Source organism: Peromyscus maniculatus, chromosome 23, assembly GCF_049852395.1.
Source record: "Peromyscus maniculatus bairdii isolate BWxNUB_F1_BW_parent chromosome 23, HU_Pman_BW_mat_3.1, whole genome shotgun sequence".
In the NCBI taxonomy this organism is placed as follows: Eukaryota; Metazoa; Chordata; class Mammalia; order Rodentia; family Cricetidae; genus Peromyscus; species Peromyscus maniculatus.
The window spans coordinates 41,722,228-41,741,010 of NC_134874.1; the positions used below are offsets into that span (position 1 = coordinate 41,722,228).

General features: G+C 42.6%; 1 protein-coding gene across 4 annotated transcripts in view; it reads left to right on the forward strand.

Annotated features, from left to right (window-relative positions):
• The first annotated feature begins 12,569 nt into the window (after positions 1-12,569).
• LOC102913379 (zinc finger protein OBI1-like) overlaps positions 12,570-18,783 on the forward strand; it is a 35,872-nt gene continuing 29,658 nt past the window's right edge. For 2 of the 4 annotated variants that reach the window (XM_076561095.1, XM_076561100.1), the window contains exons 1-2: positions 12,570-12,732; positions 14,150-14,296. In XM_076561095.1, coding sequence (XP_076417210.1) covers positions 12,691-12,732; positions 14,150-14,296 — 189 coding nt within the window. In that variant the 5' untranslated portion in view covers positions 12,570-12,690. The remainder of the gene's footprint in view (positions 12,733-14,149; positions 14,297-18,783) is intronic. The other 2 variants (XM_076561096.1, XM_076561099.1) reach the window with 2 other exon arrangements.

Consider the following 18,783-nt stretch of genomic DNA (forward strand, 5'->3'; position numbering starts at 1 on the left):
TTCTTGTATCCCTGTGAGCGAGATTTTTACTTTGTTGTAACCTTATCGAGTGTCCGTCAGAAACTACCTGGTGGTCAATTTTGGGGGTTAGTTTGTATGTGCATATGGGTGTCAATATGCCCTGGTGTGCATATATAGAGGTCAGAGAACAACTTGTGGGAGTTGATTCTCTCCTTCTACACTGTGGGTCCAGAGGATTGGACTCAGGTTGTCAGGCCTAGAGGCCTGTGCCTTTACTGACTAAGCCAGCTCACTAGCTCCCCTGCCCACACACTTTTTAAAGAAGTTATCCCCTCTCTTTTTTACATACACTATGTATTTTCATTATATTCACTTGGGACTCTCCCCCTTCTGGATCCAACCATCATCACCCTGCTGTAACAGGGATGCTGGTAGTTGCCTAGTGGTTTTCTGAGCTCATTTTCTTGAATAGACAGAGAATTGACTATCTGGGAAGATAGCAGACCAAGCCACAAGAAAAGTACAAGTAACTGCTTTTTTCTTTAAGGGTGGAACGAGCCATAAGCCTGGGCATTCACTCAATGCTCAATGGACACTGGCTTGGGTACTTTAGAGGGACCCCTGAGTCCTCCCTTCCCACTATTGGTCCTGTTTAGATACCCACCCTTGCTGCCATTTCCCTTCACAATGTTTTCCAGGATCAAGAAGCCACTATCTTAAGGATGCTGCCTTCTGTTTCCCTGCCTGCCTATGTTCCTCTAGCCCCATTTCCCCAAATTCATTCCAATTTTGAGTTACCCCTCTCTAACTGAGCCCAATTTGTGCTGCTTATATATTCACGGATGTGGGACCATCTACCGAAGGATGGTTGACCTACCATGGTCCACACTCTTACTCTTAAAACAGATTCTCCCTACCCCAGAAACCCCCAACTGTCCATAGCTCCTCATCTCATGTTGAGGAGGAGGGCCTCTGGAAAGGTGGGTCCCTGTGTCTTTCCCCCTCCATTCTGAAATGTTGACTGGCTTTATCTCTAACAGGTATCCACAGCTGCTATGAGTTCATGAATGCATCCATCTTGTCATGTCCACAGTACAATAGTCAATATATTTTTTTCCAACAGGGTTTCACTATGTATCCATGGCTGGAACTATATAGACCCTGCTGGCCTCAAAATCAGGGAGCTCTGCCTGCCTCTGTCTTCAAAGAGCTGAAATTAAAGGTGTGTGTCACTATACCAGGCAGTTTCAATTTTGTGTAACATTATTTCTTTTTCAGCAAAGTTCTCAGTCCACACTTACCAATTAACGCAATCTGTGCATATAGTGGGTACTTGGGGAACTAGTTCAACCCAAGACAAGATGAACAGTTGAATCCAGCAAAAGATTGAAATTAAGTAATGCAGTTAAGACTGGAAAGCTACAAAGCAGCAGCAAATATTTTCCTGTTAATTTAAGAAATCCTCTGGCGCTGGAGAGATGGCTTAGCAGTTAAGAGCACTCACTGCTCTTGAAGAGGACCAGGGTTTGGCTCTCACGCCCACATCAGGCAGCTCACAACCACCCCAAACTCTAGTTCCGGGAGATCCAATGCCTTCTTCTGAGGAAGGCCCAATGGTGGACACCTTTTGATTCCAGAACTCAGGAGGCAGAGGCAAGCTGATGTCTGTGAGTTCAAGGCCAGCCTGGTGTATGTAGAGTTCCAAGACAGCAGGACTAATAGAGAGACCCTGTCTCAAGAAAAACCCAAAAAAACAAAAGGGCACACTTCTTCTAGCCTCCACAAGTACAAGCACATACATGGCATATACTCACAGGGACACAGACTAATTAAAATAAGTAAAACAAATAAATGATTTAAAAGTAAACATATTGAAAATTTGGATAATATCAACTAAGAAAGCATATCAAAGATCTGAAAGGACAAAAGGAAGAACATGAGCCATATGCTGTGGGATGTCTTTCTGTATGCTGTGAATATGTGTTGCTCCCATTGGCTAATAAATAAAGCTATTTGGGCCTACGGCAAGGCAGCTTAGAGGCAGGCAGGAAATCCAAGTAGAGAGACAGGAAGAGAAAGGCGAAGTAGGGAAGACGTGAGCGAGCTGCCCAAGAAGCAACAACATGCCAGCAGACCAGTAAAGCCACAGAACATGAGACAAAACATAGATTAATAGAAATAGGTTAATTTAAGATATAAGAGCTAGCTGGCAAGAGGCCTGCCATAGGCCATACAGTTTGTAAATAACATTAAGCCTCTGAGTGATTATTTTATAAGTGGCTGCGGGACCACGGAGCTGGGCAGGACTGGAGAAACTTCTGGCTACAGTGTTTGGATTTTGGAGTCAGGCAGGGTCCATCCTGAGTCCACTTGTTTAACAGTTGAAGCTTTGGGCTATTAGGCAAATAAATATATACATACATGTTTGTATTGTGTAAGTACTTTTGCCTGTGAGTACATGGGAAAGCTACAGGTTGATTACAAGTGTCTTCTTTTATCATTCTTTCTTTCTTCCTTTCTTTCTTTCTTTCTTTCTTTCTTCCTTTCTTTTCAGTGTGGTGGTCCCCCATAGGCTCATATAGCTGAATGTATGGTCATTAGGGAGTGGTACTACTTGACAAGGATTAGGAGGTGTGGCCTTGTTGGAATAGTTGTAGCCTTGTTGGAGGAAGTATATCACTGGGAGTGGGCTTTGGGGATTCAAAAACTCAGACCAGACCTAGTAGCTCTCTCTTCTGCTGCCTGTGGATCTGGATGTAGAGCTCTTGATTTCTTTTTCAGCACCATGTCTGCCTGCGTGCTACCACACTTCCCTGCATGCTAAAAATGGACTCACCCTCTGAAACTGTAAGCCAGCCCCAATTAAATGCTTTCTTTTATGAGTTACCATGGCCATGGTGTCTCTTCACAGCAACAGAACACTGACCAAGACAAACAGGGTCTCTCATTGATCTTGGAATTCTCCTATCTCCACATCTGCAGTGCTGGGATGGCATATGGCTGTTTGCATGGGTGCTATGAATCCAAATGCCACAGTTAATGCACAAGTGCCAAAACCACTGAGCCAATAATTAGCTGACCTGTCAGCAATGTGCTTTAACTGATGCTGCCACTGAAAGGGAAGATCTGCTCCTCACACTTTGGATCTTGACTGGCCTTGTCCACTATGGCTCATACAAAGCTGTAATATGAAAGTGCATTAGCTTGGTACATAGGCAGGAAAGATTTTGAGGAGTCATTTTCCTTTTACTTCGAGAATCTTGCCATCTCCATGAGAAAAACAAGTGCCTAGTAACTAGCTAGAAAATGAAATATTGTTTGGAGGAAAATCAACTGGTATCCCAGTTGGCAACCAGCTCATCTTCTGAGCTGAGCCACCTTGTCAGGCATCAGAAAACTACATACATCAGAAGGAGCCCAGTGAATTTCAGCATAGATGGCTAACCAGCCCAAATCTGAACTAACAACTTTTGGAGGGGCTTGTATCCAGCCTTATCTAATTAGTCATAGCCTTAACAGACAGATGTGAATGTAATGTAAATGACATTGGAAAATTGTCAAGTACCATTTTAAGCATATAGAAAACCGACTCGGGAAGTAAGAAAGCCCTCCCTTCTCTCCTCCAAAACTCCATGTTCCTGCAGTAGGAAAGAGTTACCTGGCTAAGAATAGGTGCCATATAGATATTGATTTCCCTTTCCTTTTGTTGGATGTTGCTGAGTTCACAGAAATATGTATAGAAAAATATTGTTCCAAAAAAAATCACACAGGGGCCCCAGCCTTTCCCGGGGAACAGATGCCCAACTTGGCCACAGTTGCCAGCCAGCCGGCAGGGCTCCTGCAGGAAGGTTCCCCTTCTCCAAGATCCCCCAGCAGACCCTGCAATCTACATGCCCTGGCCCCACACCCATCCACCCGAGACCTCCGCCACTTCCTGAGGCTTGGAAACCAACCCCCAGCTCCCATCCAGTCCAGAGGTGAGTGACTCTGTTCATACCCAGAGAGGCCTGCACATAGGACCCATTCCTGGACCCCAGCCTTTCCCAGGGAACAGCAGCCCAACTCTCTGGCCAGTGGGCAGGGCTCCTGCAGGAAGGTTCCCCCTCTCCAAACCCCCCCAGCGGACGCTGCAGTCTACACGCCCTGCACCCACACCCATCTGCCCAAGACTTCACCCACCCCACCCCACCCCCGCCACCTCATGAGGCTTGGAAACCAACCTCCAGCTCTCATCTGGCCCAGAGAGAGAGCTCTCATGGGGCCTAGAGAAAGAGCTGTCATTGGACAAAGAGCTGTCATTGGACCAAGAGTAACATCAGGAGATAGGGAATCTGCCAGACCTCATCAGACCAAGAGTGGCTTTCTGAGAAGCAGAATCTGCCACCTCTCATTGCACCGAGAGGCTTCCTGAAACATAGAATCTGTCAACTCTGACTGGACCAAGAACCCTGATAAGACCAAGAATGAATCCTTGAGTCACAGAATCAACTAGCTTTGGTTGACCCAAAAGCAGCTCTCCAAGACACAGAAGCTGCCTGCTCCAGTTAAACGAACAGCTAAGATTAGACCTAGAAGGGCCCCCTGAGATACAGACACAACAAGTACAGAGTGGACCAACAGCAACTCCCTCAGAAATAGGCACCTTTTATGCCTATTAGATAAGGAAAGGGGCAGATGTCAAGGCAGAAGTACATACAACAACATAAAGAGCAATACAGTATCACCAGAACCTAGCCTTCCTCCAACAGCAAGACCTGAACATCATAAGGTAGAAGAAGCAGAAGAAAGCAACCTTAAGAATAGCATCATGAAGATGCTAGAGGCCTTGCAAGAAAAAATAAAAAATGAAATTGAGGAAAAGATGAACAAAAAAGTGGAGGAAATCAATAAAGAAGCTGAGGAAATGACAAAAAAAAATTGGAAGAAATCAATAAATCCCATAAAGAAAGCCAAGAAAACCAGAAAAAGCAATTAAACATGTGAGGAAAACAGTTCAAAACCTGAAAAGGGAAATAGAAATGAACAATGAAGAAGACACAAAATGCTGGAAACAGAAAAGCTGAGTAAACGAACAGGAAACACAGATGCAAGCATAACTAACAGAACACAAGAGATGGAAGAGAGAATCTCTGGTGTAGAGGATACAGACGAATGAATTCGTCAGTCAAAGAAAATACCAAAGCTAAAAAACTAATAACACAAAATGTCCAAAAAATCTGGGAAACCATGAAAAGGCCAAACCTAAGAGGAATAGGGATAGAGGAAGGAGAAGAATACCAACTCAAAGGCACAGAAAATATATTCAACAAGATCATAGAAGAAAACTTTCCCAACTTAAATAAGGAAATGCCTATGAAGATACAAGAAGCCTATAGAATACCAAACATACTAGATGCCCCCCCCCCAAAAAAAAAGTTCCCTGGCCACATAATAATTAAACAACTAAACCTACAAAATAAAGAAAGACTATTAAGAGCAGCAAAGGAAAAAGGCCAAGTGACTTATAAAGGCAAACCCATCAAAATAACATCCAATTTCTCAATGGAGACTTTGAAAGCCAGAAGGACCTGGACAGATGTTATGTAGACACTAAGAGACCATGGATGCCAGCCTAGACTAATATACCCAGGAAAACTTTCAATCATCATAGACAGAGTGAACAAGACATTCCAAGACAAAACCAGATTTAAACAATACCTATCCACAAATCCAGCCCTACAGAAAGCCCTAGAAGGAAAATTCCAACCTACGCAAGTCTGATACACCCATGAAAACACAGGCAAACAGATAACCCCACAGCAGTAAACCCTAAAGAAGAGAAGTACACACACACTACCAAGAAAAGATAACAGGAATGAACAATCACTAGTCATTAATATCCCTTAATATCAATGGACTTACTTCACCTATAAAAAGACACAGGCTAACCGGGCGGTGGTGGCGCACGCCTTTAATCCCAGCACTCGGGAGGCAGAGCCAGGTGGATCTCTGTGAGTTCGAGGCCAGCCTGGGCTACCAAGTGAGTTCCAGGAAAAGGCGCAAAGCTACACAGAGAAACCCTGTCTCAAAAAACCAAAAAAAAATAAAAATAAAAATAAAAAAATAAAAAGACACAGGCTAACAGAATGGATACAAAAGTGGACCCATCTTTTTGTTGCATACAAAAAACACATCTCAAATTCAAAGATAGACACTAAGTAAGAATAAAAGGCTGGAAAAAGTCTTTGCAATCTAATGGTCTTAAGAAGCAAGCTAGTGTAGCCATCCTAATATCCACCAAAATAGACTTCAAACTAAAAACAATCAAAAGAGATCAAGAAGGACATTACATACTTATCCACCAAGATGAAGTTTCAATTTTGAACATTTATGCCCCAAACACGAGGGCACCCACATATGTAAAAGAAACATTACTAAAGCTTAAATCACATATAAAACCCCACACATTAATAGTGGGAGATCTCAACACCCACTTTCACCAATGGACAGATCTGCCAAATCGTAACTTAACAGAGAAATAAAGGACTTAACTGATCTTATGGTTCAAATGGACTTAATCAATAACTACAGAACATTCCATCCAACAAAAAAGAATATACCTTCTTCTCAGCACCCCATGGAACCTTCTCTAAAATTGACCACATACTTGGCCACAAAGCAAATCTCAACAGATACAAAAAAATGGAATAACATCCTATGTTCTATTAGACCACCATGGTTTAAAGTTAGACTTCAATAACAACAAAAATTACAGAAATTTCTTGTGGAAACTTAATAATGCTCAACTGAATCACCAATGGGTCAAAAAACAAATAAAGAAAGAAATTAAAAACTTCCTAGAGATCAATGAAAATGAATACACCATATACCCAAACTTATGGGACACTCTGAAAGCAGTGTTAAAAGGAAAATTCATAGCACTAACTGCCCACATAAAGAAGTTGTAGAAATCTCACACTGGTGACTTAACAGCACACCTGAAAGCTCTAGAACAAGAAGAAGCAAAGTCACCCAGGAGGAACAGATGTCAGGAAATAATAAAATTGAGAGCTGAAATCAATAAAATAGAAACGAAGAGTACATACCATATTTGTCTTTCTGAGTCTGGGTTACCTCATTCAGGATGATTTTTTCTAGATCCATCCATTTGCCTGCAAACCTCATGATGTCATTGTTTTTCTCTGCTGAGTAGTATTCCATTGTGTATATGTGCCACAATTTATTTATCCATTCTTCAGTTGAAGGGCATCTAGGTTGTTTCCAGGTTTGGGCTATTACAAACAATGGCCGGGACTGACCTACTCTGGTGATGGGATGGCCAAACACCCTAATAGTTGTGCCAGAAACCCCATCCAAAGACTGAGGAATCTGGATGCAGACATCCACTGCTAAGCCCCGGTGGAGCGCTGGGAGTCTAATTAGCAAGAAAGAGGAGGGTTTATATGAACGAGAATTGTTGAAACCAAGGTTGGATAAAGCACAGGGACAAATAGCCAAACTAATGGAAACACATGAACTATGAACCAAAGGCTGAGGGGCCCCCAACTGGATCAGGCCCTCTGAATAGGTGAGACAGTTGATTGGCTTGATCTGTTTGGGAGGCATCTAGGCAGTGGTACCAGGTCCAGGGCTCATTGCATGAGTTGGCTGTTTAAAACCTGGGACTTATACAGGGATGCTTGGCTCAATCTGGGAGGAGGGGACTGGACCTGCCTGGACAGAGTCTATCAGGTCGATCTCAGTCCCCGGGGGTGGCTTTGATCTGGAGGTGGTGGAAATGGGGTGTGCTGGGGGGAAGGGGAGGGGGCAGGAAGGGGGAGAATAAGGGAATCTGTGGCTGTTATGTAGAACTGAATACTATTGTAAAATAAAAGAAAAAAATAGAAACGAAGAGAACAATACAAAGAATCAATGAAACAAAGGGTTGGTTCTTTGAGGAAATCAACAAGATAGACAAGCCCTTATCCAAACTAACCAAAGGCAGACAGAGAGCATCCAAATTAACAAAATCAGAAATGAAAAGGGAGACATAACAACAGGCAAATGAGGAAATCCAGAGAATCATCAGGTCATACTTTAAAAATCTGTATGCCACAAAACTGGAAAATTTAAAAGAGATGGACAATTTTCTGGAAGAAGTCAATCTTTCACTATTTGCAGATGACATGATAGCATACATAAGTGACCCAAAAAAATTGACCAAGGAACTCATACAGCTTATAAACACCTTCAGCAATGTAGCAGGATACAAGATTAACTCAAAAAAAATCAGTAGCCCTCCTATATACAAATGACAAACAGACTGAGAAGGAAATCAGAGATACATCACCATTTACAATAGCTACAAATGATATAAAATACCTTAGGGTAATTCTAACTGAGCAAGTGAAGGACCTATATGACAAGAACTTTAAGTCCCTGAAAAAAAAATTGAAGAAGTTGTCAGAAAATGGAAAGATCTCCCATGCTCATGGATAGGTAGGATTAACATAGTAAAAATGGCAATCTTACCAAAAGCAATCTACAGATTCAATGCAGTCCCCATCAAAATACCAACACAATTCTTCACAGACCTGGAAAGAACAATACTCAACTTCATATGGAAAAACAAAAAACCCAAGATAGGCAAAAGAATCCTGTACAATAAAACAACCTCTGGAGGCATCAACGATCCCTGACTTCAAGCTCTACTGTAGAGCTACAGTAGTAAAAACAGCTTGGTACTGGCATTAAAACCGACATGTAGACCAATGGAACTGAACTGAAGACCCCGACATTAATCTACACACCTATGAACACATAATTTTTGACAAAGAAGCCAAAAGTGTACAATGGAAAAAAGAAAGCATCTTCAACAAATGGTGCTGGCATAACTGGATACCAACGTGTAGAAGGCTGCAAACAGATCCATATCTGTCACTGTGCACAAAACTTAAGTCCAAGTGGATCAAAGACCTCAACATAAATCCAGTTACTCTGAACCTGATAGAAGAGAAAGTAGGAAGTAGTCTTGAATGCATTGGCAATATAACACCAGTAGCACAGACACTGAGAGAAACAATAAGTGGGACCTCTTGAAACTGACAAGCTTTTGTAGGGCAAAGGACATGGTCAATAAGACAAAATGACAGCCTACAGAATGGGAAAAGATCTTCACCAACCCCACATCTGACAGAGGACTGATATCCAGAATACATAAGAAACTCAAGAAATTAGACATCAAAACGACCAACAGTCCAAATAAGAAATGGGCTATAGAACTAAACAGAGAATTCTCAATAGAGGAAACTCAAATGGCGGAAAGACATTTAAGGAATTGCTCAACATCCCTAATCATCAGGGAAATGCAAATCAAAACAACTCTGAGATACCACCTTATGCCTGTCAGAATGGCTAAGATCAAAAACACTGAGGACACTTTATGCTGGAGAGTATGTGGAACTAGGGGAACTCTCCTCCATTGCTGGTGGGAATGCAAGCTTGTATAACCACTTTGGAAATCAATATGGCACTTTCTTAGAAAATTGGGAATCAATCTCCCTCAAGACCCAGCTATACCACTCTTGGGCATATACCCAAGGAATGCTCAATCATACCACAAGGACACATACTCAACTATGTTCATAGCAGCATTATTTGTAATAGCCAGTACCTGGATGACTAGACTGCTACTCACAACTCCAGGGCGACTACTAGTAAAGAGGACCCTAAGAAAGACACAGGGATCACCCAACAGAGAAATGGATGAGATCTACATGAGCAACCTGGACATGGGGTAGGGGGTAATGGAGGGAAAGGGTTTGGGGAAAGAGAGCTTAGGGGAGTAGGAGATACCAGCTGCATTAGGAACAGAGTGGGAGAACAAGGATGAAGACCCCATGGGAACAGGAAGAAGCAAAGTGCTAGAGAGGTGCCCAGAAATCCACGAAGATACCTCCACAATAGACTACTGACAGTGGTCGAGAGAAAGCCCAAGCTGACCTACTCTGGTGATCTGATGGCCGAATACCCTAACTGTCATGATAGAACTCTCATCCAGTGACTGATGGAAGCAAATGCAGAGATCCACGGCCAAGCCCCCGGTGGAGCTCCAGGAGTACAATCAGCAAGAGAGCAGGGGGTGGGGTAATTATATGAGCAAGAGATATTGAGACCAGGGACAAATAGCCAAACTAGTGGAAACATATGAACTACAAACCAATAGCTGAGGAGCCCCTCAGCTGGGGGAACTGGATCAGGCCCTCTGGATAAGTGAGACAGTTGATTAGCTTGAACTGTTTGGGAGGCCCCCAGGCAGTGGGACTGGAACCTGTCCTTAGTACATGAGCTGGCTTTTTGGAACCTAGTGCCTATGCTGAGACATATTGCTCAGCCTTGGTGTAGGGAAGAGGGGACTGGACCTGCCTCAACTGAATCTACCAGGCCAAGCTAAATCCCCAGGGGAGACATTGCCTTGGAGGAGGTGGGAATGGGAGGAAGATTTGGGAGGAAGGCTGGGAGGTGGGAGGAGGGAGGACAGGGGAATCCGTGGCTGATATGTAAAATTAAATTAATTATAAAATAAAAAAATCACAATATCCCACATCACAGGAGGAAGCCACACCCACAGGCTGACCATTAAGAACCTGTTATGTTTATCTAATTATTCTTTATCAATAAAAAACTAGAAGTCAAGCCAGGTGGTGGTGGCGGTGGCGGCGGCGGCGGCGGCAGAGGCGGTGGCGCACGCCTTAATCCCAGCACTGGAGAGGCAGAGCCAGGCAAATCTCTGTGAGTTCAAGGCCAACCTGGTCTACAGAGCAAGAGCCAAGACCTGCACCAAACTACACAGAGAAACCCTATCTTGAAAAAAAAAAAAAGTCAGATATAAGGGTAAAAACCTGAATGATCAGAGAAGCAGCAGAAAAGCCACCAGTGACCTCCCATCTCTTCCGTCCCTCCAATCAAAAGGGCTGAGATCCTCTCTCAGCCCCCACGTTACTACTTCCTGTCTCCTACCTGTCCTCAGTCCTCCAGTCCTCCCAAAGCTTTATGGTTAATTTTGGTCAGCTAGTGGCTAGCTCCGCCCTCTAACTCAAAAGCAAGCTTTATTGTTAGAATGCAATCAAAATATCACACAACAGTAACCAAGGCCAAATAGCAAAATTAAAAGGGAATCTTTTTGTTGAACTCTACAGACCAAGGCTGTAGATAGATAGATGTGAAGAGGTAGCATTTCCTCCTCTTGTGACCCCACAGTCTCTCTCTGCCTGCTTCTGTCCAATCTCTGGAAGAATAGACCTGTCCTCCCCAGCTGTTGGAAAGCAGTGGTTTACCTCTGGGTACTTCTGCTTGAAGTTCTTTGTTCTCTTTGAGGCTGCTACAGTTCCCTTCCTTGGATTTTAGGAGAAATATCGATAGGAATTCCCTCCCCTCTGGGATACCAGGCCCTACTTCCTGAGAAAGTCACAGCTCCCAAAAGGATGTTGTGACTCTTCTAAACTGAGACAAGCTGAAGGCTTAAAACATTTGCTAAGTTGTGAGGTTTTGTTTTGTTTTGTTTGTCCCAATAGTACATAAATGTCACCAGTTTTAGCCGGGCAGTGGTGGCACACGACTTTAATCCCAGCACTCGGGAGGCAGAAGCAGGCAGATCTTTGTGAGTTCGAGGCCAGCATGGTCTACAGAGCAAGATCCAGGAAAGGCGCAAAGCTACACAGAGAAACCCTGTCTCAAAAAACCCAAAAAAAAAAAAAAAAGTCACCAGTATTACACTGATCAGATTATTAAGATATTTTAGGTGCCTTGTGTCGTTACCATCAATTTCACATGTTATATTTGTTTATTTTGAAACAGGGTCTACATATGCATTTGCATTCCAAGATGGCATGAAACTCATCTTGTAACCAAGCTGCACTTGAGATTTCGATTTCCCTGCCTTTACCTTGCAGGTTCTAAAAGTACATACAGGCATGTGCCAACAACATTGATTTTGCCTGTTTCTTTTCTATTTTTAATCTGAATACAAAAAAGAAAAAAGAAAACACCTTTACATTAGACATCTCTTCCCATTTTGAAGGCCAAGTTAATGAGAACAGTTTGGAAACTTTAGAAGGGTTTTGAAAACTGGTATCTTCTTCCCGTTTGTGACTAATACACACATACACGTATTTAACTCATAATCTTATATGACTTGCTTATATACTTATATATCTTTATATACTTATATATATTTAATATATATAATTAAATGCAAGTGTGACCTGTGGCCCAGAGAGGACTCTAGCAGGCTTTTTAAAAGCACAGTGTAAGGACTTGAGGGAACTTAGCAGAGGCTGAAATCTGCTAAATTTGCAACAGGTCTCATGGCAGCAGGCCAAGTCCCTACCCCATAGCCGGAGGGGACCAAGGAGCAAGCCTCCCACAGAGATGACTGTAGTCCAACCACTGAGACCTGACAGGAGCCAGGGTCCCCAACAGCTGCATCTGAGAACCTGTCATCCTGGGCTCCAGCAGCTGTACGTGGGCGCTGGAGTGACTACTGTCACTCAGCGGGCAGGACCTGAAGCCCTGTCCAATCAGAAGCCGTGGGCTGAGGCGTGTCCAATCAGACACACAGACGGAGGGCCGGGGCGGGCTCTGCGGGTCGCCCGGCCTTTGTCTGGGACCCTCCATCTTGGGCTCAGAGTCTGGTACCCGGGAGGCTCCTGCGCAGTCTTGGTAGCGCCGTGACGCGGTGGATGCAGGGCAATGGTAGGAAGACGCCGCCGGCGTCCCCAAGAAATGGACATGGTGAGTGTGCGTGTGGCGCCCGCAGGCGGCGGTGCGCGAGCGGGGAGCGCCGTGGCCGAGCGGGGTCTGCGGTGAGGCCGCGCGCTGCGTCCCCTGCCTGGGCAGTGGGGCTGCCCGAGCCCGCGGCGTCCTGTCCCTCCTGAGTCAGCGACTGCAGCCGTCTCTGGGTAGCTCTGTGCCGCCTGCCCGTTTGCTCCGGATCAGGTGTGGCGAGGACTTGGTGGATCATCAGGCGATCTCTCAATGTGACGTTCGTTCACGGAAGGAGCTGTGTATGTTCCCTAGAATCCCCCTCGTCCTCTCCATGGCCCACCTAGTCCCTGGACTTACAGGTGTGTGGGAAGCAGGAGCTCAAAGCCAGAACCTAGGCCAGCTCCCTGAAGTCCGATTCTATCTTCTTAAAATTCCACATCCCCGCCCACACTCCTAAACACTCTTAACTTCCCCTTGCACCGTTTGTGCGCCCCTGAGTTTCCCACAGATGCTCCCCCGGAGGGGCTTCACTGAAAGCCTCCCGTTTGTTCCTCATAGTATAATATCCTTATGATACATCTCAAACACAATTTTTTTTTTTTTAAAAAAAAAAATGTTTTGTTTTCTTCCAGGTACCAAAGAAATGGACTTTAACATTTTTTTTAAATTAAAGTGTGTGTATGTGTGTGTGTATGTGTGTGCACCAAATGTGGGCAGTGCCAGAAGCGGGCGTGTGAATCCCTGAACTGGAGTTACAGCCGGTTGTGAGCTGCCTAATGTGGATGCTGGGAACCAAGCCCCAGGTCCTCTGGAAGAACAGCATCTGCTCTTAACTGCTGAGCTGTCTCCCTAGTCCCAAGGATGTTTGCCTGTGAACATTTCAGGAGAAGAATCACTTGAGTCCTTGTTACACAAAGACTGTTCCTTTTGTCCTTTAAAAAAAAAACCCTCTAGGCCAGGCCAGCTTCTGAGAATGCCTTTATGTTCCCTCCCATTTGGGAACTGTCAGAGTCCTCATCCCCCCTCATGTCTTTTCCAGTTGGTAGGTTTCAGAACTGCCTGACACCAAGTTCTTGTGATTGTCAAGTCAGCACTGAGTAGACCCGAAATGTGGGGCGAGCTGTGGGAGAGTGTGTAGGAAGTGCCAAGGTCCCATCAGGCTGCCAAGAGGTCCACTGTTTTATTTGCTGCTGGGTGTGTGTGTGTGTGTGTGTGTGTGTGTGTGTGTGTGTGTGTTCTGTTAATAGTAATGCTATTTTCATATGGTTGTGTTGATATGTCTTTCTATTGATCTTAACAGTCCAATCCTTTCATCCATGTATATCCATCGATGGATGATATTTATATTTATAGGCCCCTTGGACTTTGTTAATCACAGTAATCGAGTTATAAGCTGCATGTTAGTGTCATGTAATGATAGCCAATCTTACTGCTCTTATTCTAGGGTACTGGGTCCTCTCCTCCTCTGGGAGGCTTTCTGAGGTGTGGGGGTGCAGCCTCTCAGGGGAGCACCTGGATGCCCTGCTACTGGAAGGAATGGCCTGGTATACTGTCATCTAAAAGGAACTTCAGTTGTTTCCATGTCTGGTCTGTGAGTGTGACTAATGCTACAGCAATCGTGGGAATGATGCCATTTCTTTGGCAATTTGTTATTCCTTTGAATGCATAACCAATATTATAAGTTTGGATTATATCGTAGTTCTGCTTAGTTCTTTGAAATGAAACACAGAATAATTTATATTCTCATTCTCATTTATATTCTCATTGTACTAGGATTCCTCTTTTACCATGTCCATGTCTTTTCGAACACTTGTTGTCTGGCATGGTTTTGATACTATTTACTCTGTACTGAAGCTACAGGAGGTCTGCTGTTTGGAGTAGCCAGTCCCTGTTGGGATGCAGGGAGTCACCACTGAAAGAGTGTTCACAACCTCTTCTGTGGTGACAGGTGACTTTTAACTCTTCATTAATGGTGAGAGTTGAGGGCCAATGATGTGCTTGTGTGTCCATCTTAAAAGGTCAGTTTTTCCTGTGATTCATGGCCATTTGCACAGGCCCAGTCCCCTCTGCTTCGAGAGTTCTGAGACTTAGAATTAATTCCTTGAAGCGGAATACATTAAAACCAAGACACTTGGTATGTATTAAAACTCATCCCAGGAGGTGGACCTTGTAGATGGGGTGAGCTGGGGTGAGGGTGGGGAGCTTAGAAAGTGCTGAGCACCCATTCTGGATGCCAGAGTTTTTACTCTTTTGTTATTTTTTCCTACTAGTTAACAGTGTTTTTTTTTTTAATATGACTGGATTGATATGTGCTTTTATGTTGCTCTTAATACAGACCTCATGTTCATATAAATCTATCAGTGGATCTTACTTATATTGGGATGCCTTGGAGTTTGTTGTTACAGTATTTGAGTTACATAATGTGTGTTAGTATTATTTAATAATAGCCCGTAATTGACCAATCTAGGCCCCCTGCATCTGGGTGACAGTTGTGTAGCTTGGTCTTTTGTGCATAAGCTGCCTCTTTGGAACCTATTCCCTATGGTGGGATGCCTTGTTCAGCCTTGATGCAGGGAAGAGGAGCTTGGTCCTGCAGCAACTTGATATGCCATGTTTTGTGGATTCTCAAGGGAGACCTTACCCCATCTGAATGGAGGTAGAAGGGAGGTTGGGGGAGGGAACATGAAGAGAGGAGGGAAGGGAAACTGTAACTGGTATGAAAAATAAAGGAAAAAAAATACAGAGATGAATAAAAAATACAAAAAAAAATAATAGCCCATAATTACTGCTCTTATTCTAAGTTAATTTCATATATACTGTGGATACACACATATACACAAACATATATATTTTTATATGCATATATTGAACCTTCCAGAAAAGTTCCAGGGTTTTGTGATTCTTTTCCTTCTATTAAAAATAAACCATGTTGAGATTCTGATAGGATAATATTATTAATTAATTTAGGAGAAAAGGTTATGTTTATAAATTTTTCAACACAAACAGTATATGTAACTTGGTTTTATTTATTTATATGTGCCTCTGAATTTTCATTTTCTCATAAGTTCTGCCTATTTCCTTTATGAATTTTATGTCCACGTGAAATATGACAGGCATATAGTATCTGTGCAGAACTTAGTCTGTGCTTCATTGTTAACTACACATAAAAGGCCTTGAGTGTGATTGTCACCTAGGCCACATAATTATTTGTCACTTCCTGATTGTGTCTCCTCTTGTCTCCACTCCCAGGATTTCAGCTCTTGTGTTATTATTTCTGTGTCTCCAGTGTTATCATGACATACATTTATACCTGTAACAGAAAATATTTTGTCTCTTTCATAGCTGCTTTCTCCAAAGGAATAACAACTTATACTTCATTGTGAGTTTATGTACAGTTGTTTCATGTGTTCATCAATACTATTCGTCTATCTTGTTATTTTGTTTTATGTTTTTTCTCATTTCTAAGTGTGCTCTGTATTTTTATGATTATTGAACATGTACATACTTCCTATATAAAACAGCTTTTCAAATACCTTGCCTACTTTTCTTCCTAGGTCTCTATCTTTGCCTTCCTTATTAATAAGTGATTAGATGTGTGTGAGGCAATTGGTTTCTCCCACTGTGCCACTTCATTTTTAACCCTTTGTTTTATTTGATGAATACAATTATTTCAGTGCAGTTTAAATTATGAATTTTAAAATATAGCTTTGTGTATATTTGACGAGCAATCACTCTATCTCCCATAACACCTTCTGAATGTCTTAGTATGCTTTTAGATTTATAAACTAAATAGTTATAAATGATTTCTTACTATTGATGAGTTCCTCTATAAATGAGGAAAGGGTGTGCAAACATCTGTAACCATACAGTTGCCCCAGTGTTCCTGTAGTTTTCATTGAAAAGAGAGTATTTTCCTATTGTTGTGCAGTCCAGTCTCTGTCATCTATGAATCTAAAAGGCAAGGATTTTTTTAAGGACTCTGTCTTCATTTCCACAGTTATATTTATTCTTCTCATTGCCAAGTTAATGCTATATAGCTTTATAATACATAGACATGTGACACATCAAGATGTTATGTTCACAGTAGATTCATACATGATAGCAGCTGTAACATGTAACTGAGGTTTGTATAAATTTATTTGGTAATGTTTGCAGAATGTCAGAATCACTAAGAACACATCTCATAGGGTGTCTCCACTATGATGTGAGATATGAGTTCAGATATATAACACAAATGAACATATAATTTTTCCTTATTGAAGTTACCTGGAATTGCTGATATTCTTTGTGATACGCTCCTTTTCAATACCTCTTTTTTTTTTTTCTTTATTTTGGAATTTTTTTTAGTCTCCCTGCAACCGTTTTTGAAAATTTCATTTACTTACTTATTTTGTGTGTATGAGTGAGTGAGTGAGCCTGAGACAGAGACTATATGGAGACCAGAGGACAGCATTCAGGAGTCAGTTCTCTCCTTCCATTATGTAGGTCTTGAGAATCGAACTGAGGTCATCAGCCTTGGTGTCAAGCCTTTTATCTCTACTAGTTAAGCCATTTTGTCAGCTTCATCTTTTTTTTTTAAACAAAATATTTATTTTCTCAGTTATTGAGATCATAGACTAGGTCTCTTTGTTGTTTTACCTAATATTGATTTTTGTCTAATGAATACTATGCACTTTTTTTTTTTGGTTTTTCGAGACAGGGTTTCTCTGTATAGCTTTGTGCCTTTCCTGGAACTCACCCAGGCTGGCCTCGAACTCACAGAGATCTGCTTGGCTCTGCCTCCCGAGTGATGGGATTAAAGGCATGCGCCACCACCACCCAGCCTATGCACTTCATTTTTAACACCAGGATTTGACACATCTTCTTGAAGTTTATTGGCTTATAATTGACATGAATTGCATATATTTTTGTTTACTAACATGTTTACATTCATAGCACCTATACCACATCCAGCAGAATTAACATACCCATGATCCCATTGTGTTTTATAGTGTCCTTATACAATCCTTCCTTTATGTTTTCCTCCATCATATTTTGTGTAATAAACATTTCCTTGAACAAAAGAAAAATGTGACAAACATCAAAATTATATAGCTCAGTGAAGTATCATATTAGGGACATGTAATTACTACCTCCTGTGTCAAAAATAGATACCTTTTGTAACCAGTAAAATGTTCAGAATGCGTTAATTTAGCAGATCACTTGCTCCCACCACCCCAAAGCTAACTACAGATAGCATTCGCAGCCAGTGCCAGAAGTTTGCCCATTTTGCTTCAACCCATTGTGTTGATTTACGTGAGGAATGCCCCCCACAGGCTCATGTATTTGAACATTTGTTCCACAGTCAGTGGTACTGTTTGGGGATGTTATGGAACCTCCAGGAAGTACAGCATTGCTAGAGGAAGTACATCACTGGGCAGGCCTTGAGGACTTAAAGCCTTGCCCCAATTCCTACTCTCCCTCTCTGCTTCCTGTGCATGGATGAAAATGTGATCAACCACTTTCTTGCTCCTGCCACCATGCCATGCCTTCCCCATCATGATGGACTCTTACTTCTCTTAAACCATAAGCCAAAATAAACTCTTCCTTACATTGCTTTTGGTCATGGTATTTTATCATAGCAGCAGAGAAGTAACTAATACAGCCACTTACAACCTGATAGCCATACCACTCTATTGAGTAATGCCTTGATTTACGACTTTGTTTTGTGACTATAAAGGTTCATGGTGCCGGGCGTGGTGGCGGATATCTTTAATCCCAGCACTCGGGAGGCCGAGGCAGGCAGATCTCTGTGAGTTAGAGGCCAGCCTGGTCTACAGAGCGAGTTCCAGGAAAGGTGCAAAGCTACACAGAGAAACCCTGTCTCGAAAAAACAAAACAAACAAAACAAAAAAGGTTCATGTAACCACTTCCACCTAAATCCATGTTGCTAGGCCACAGCCACTAATATTTGACTTGAAATAAAGTGCATTTTATTCCCTTTGAATGAGAACTATTTTGTGGACACTCCTATGCACAAAGCCCACATATTACCTGATTGTCCCTGCTCCCTTTGTCTCTCCAGAGTTTGGGAAGCTG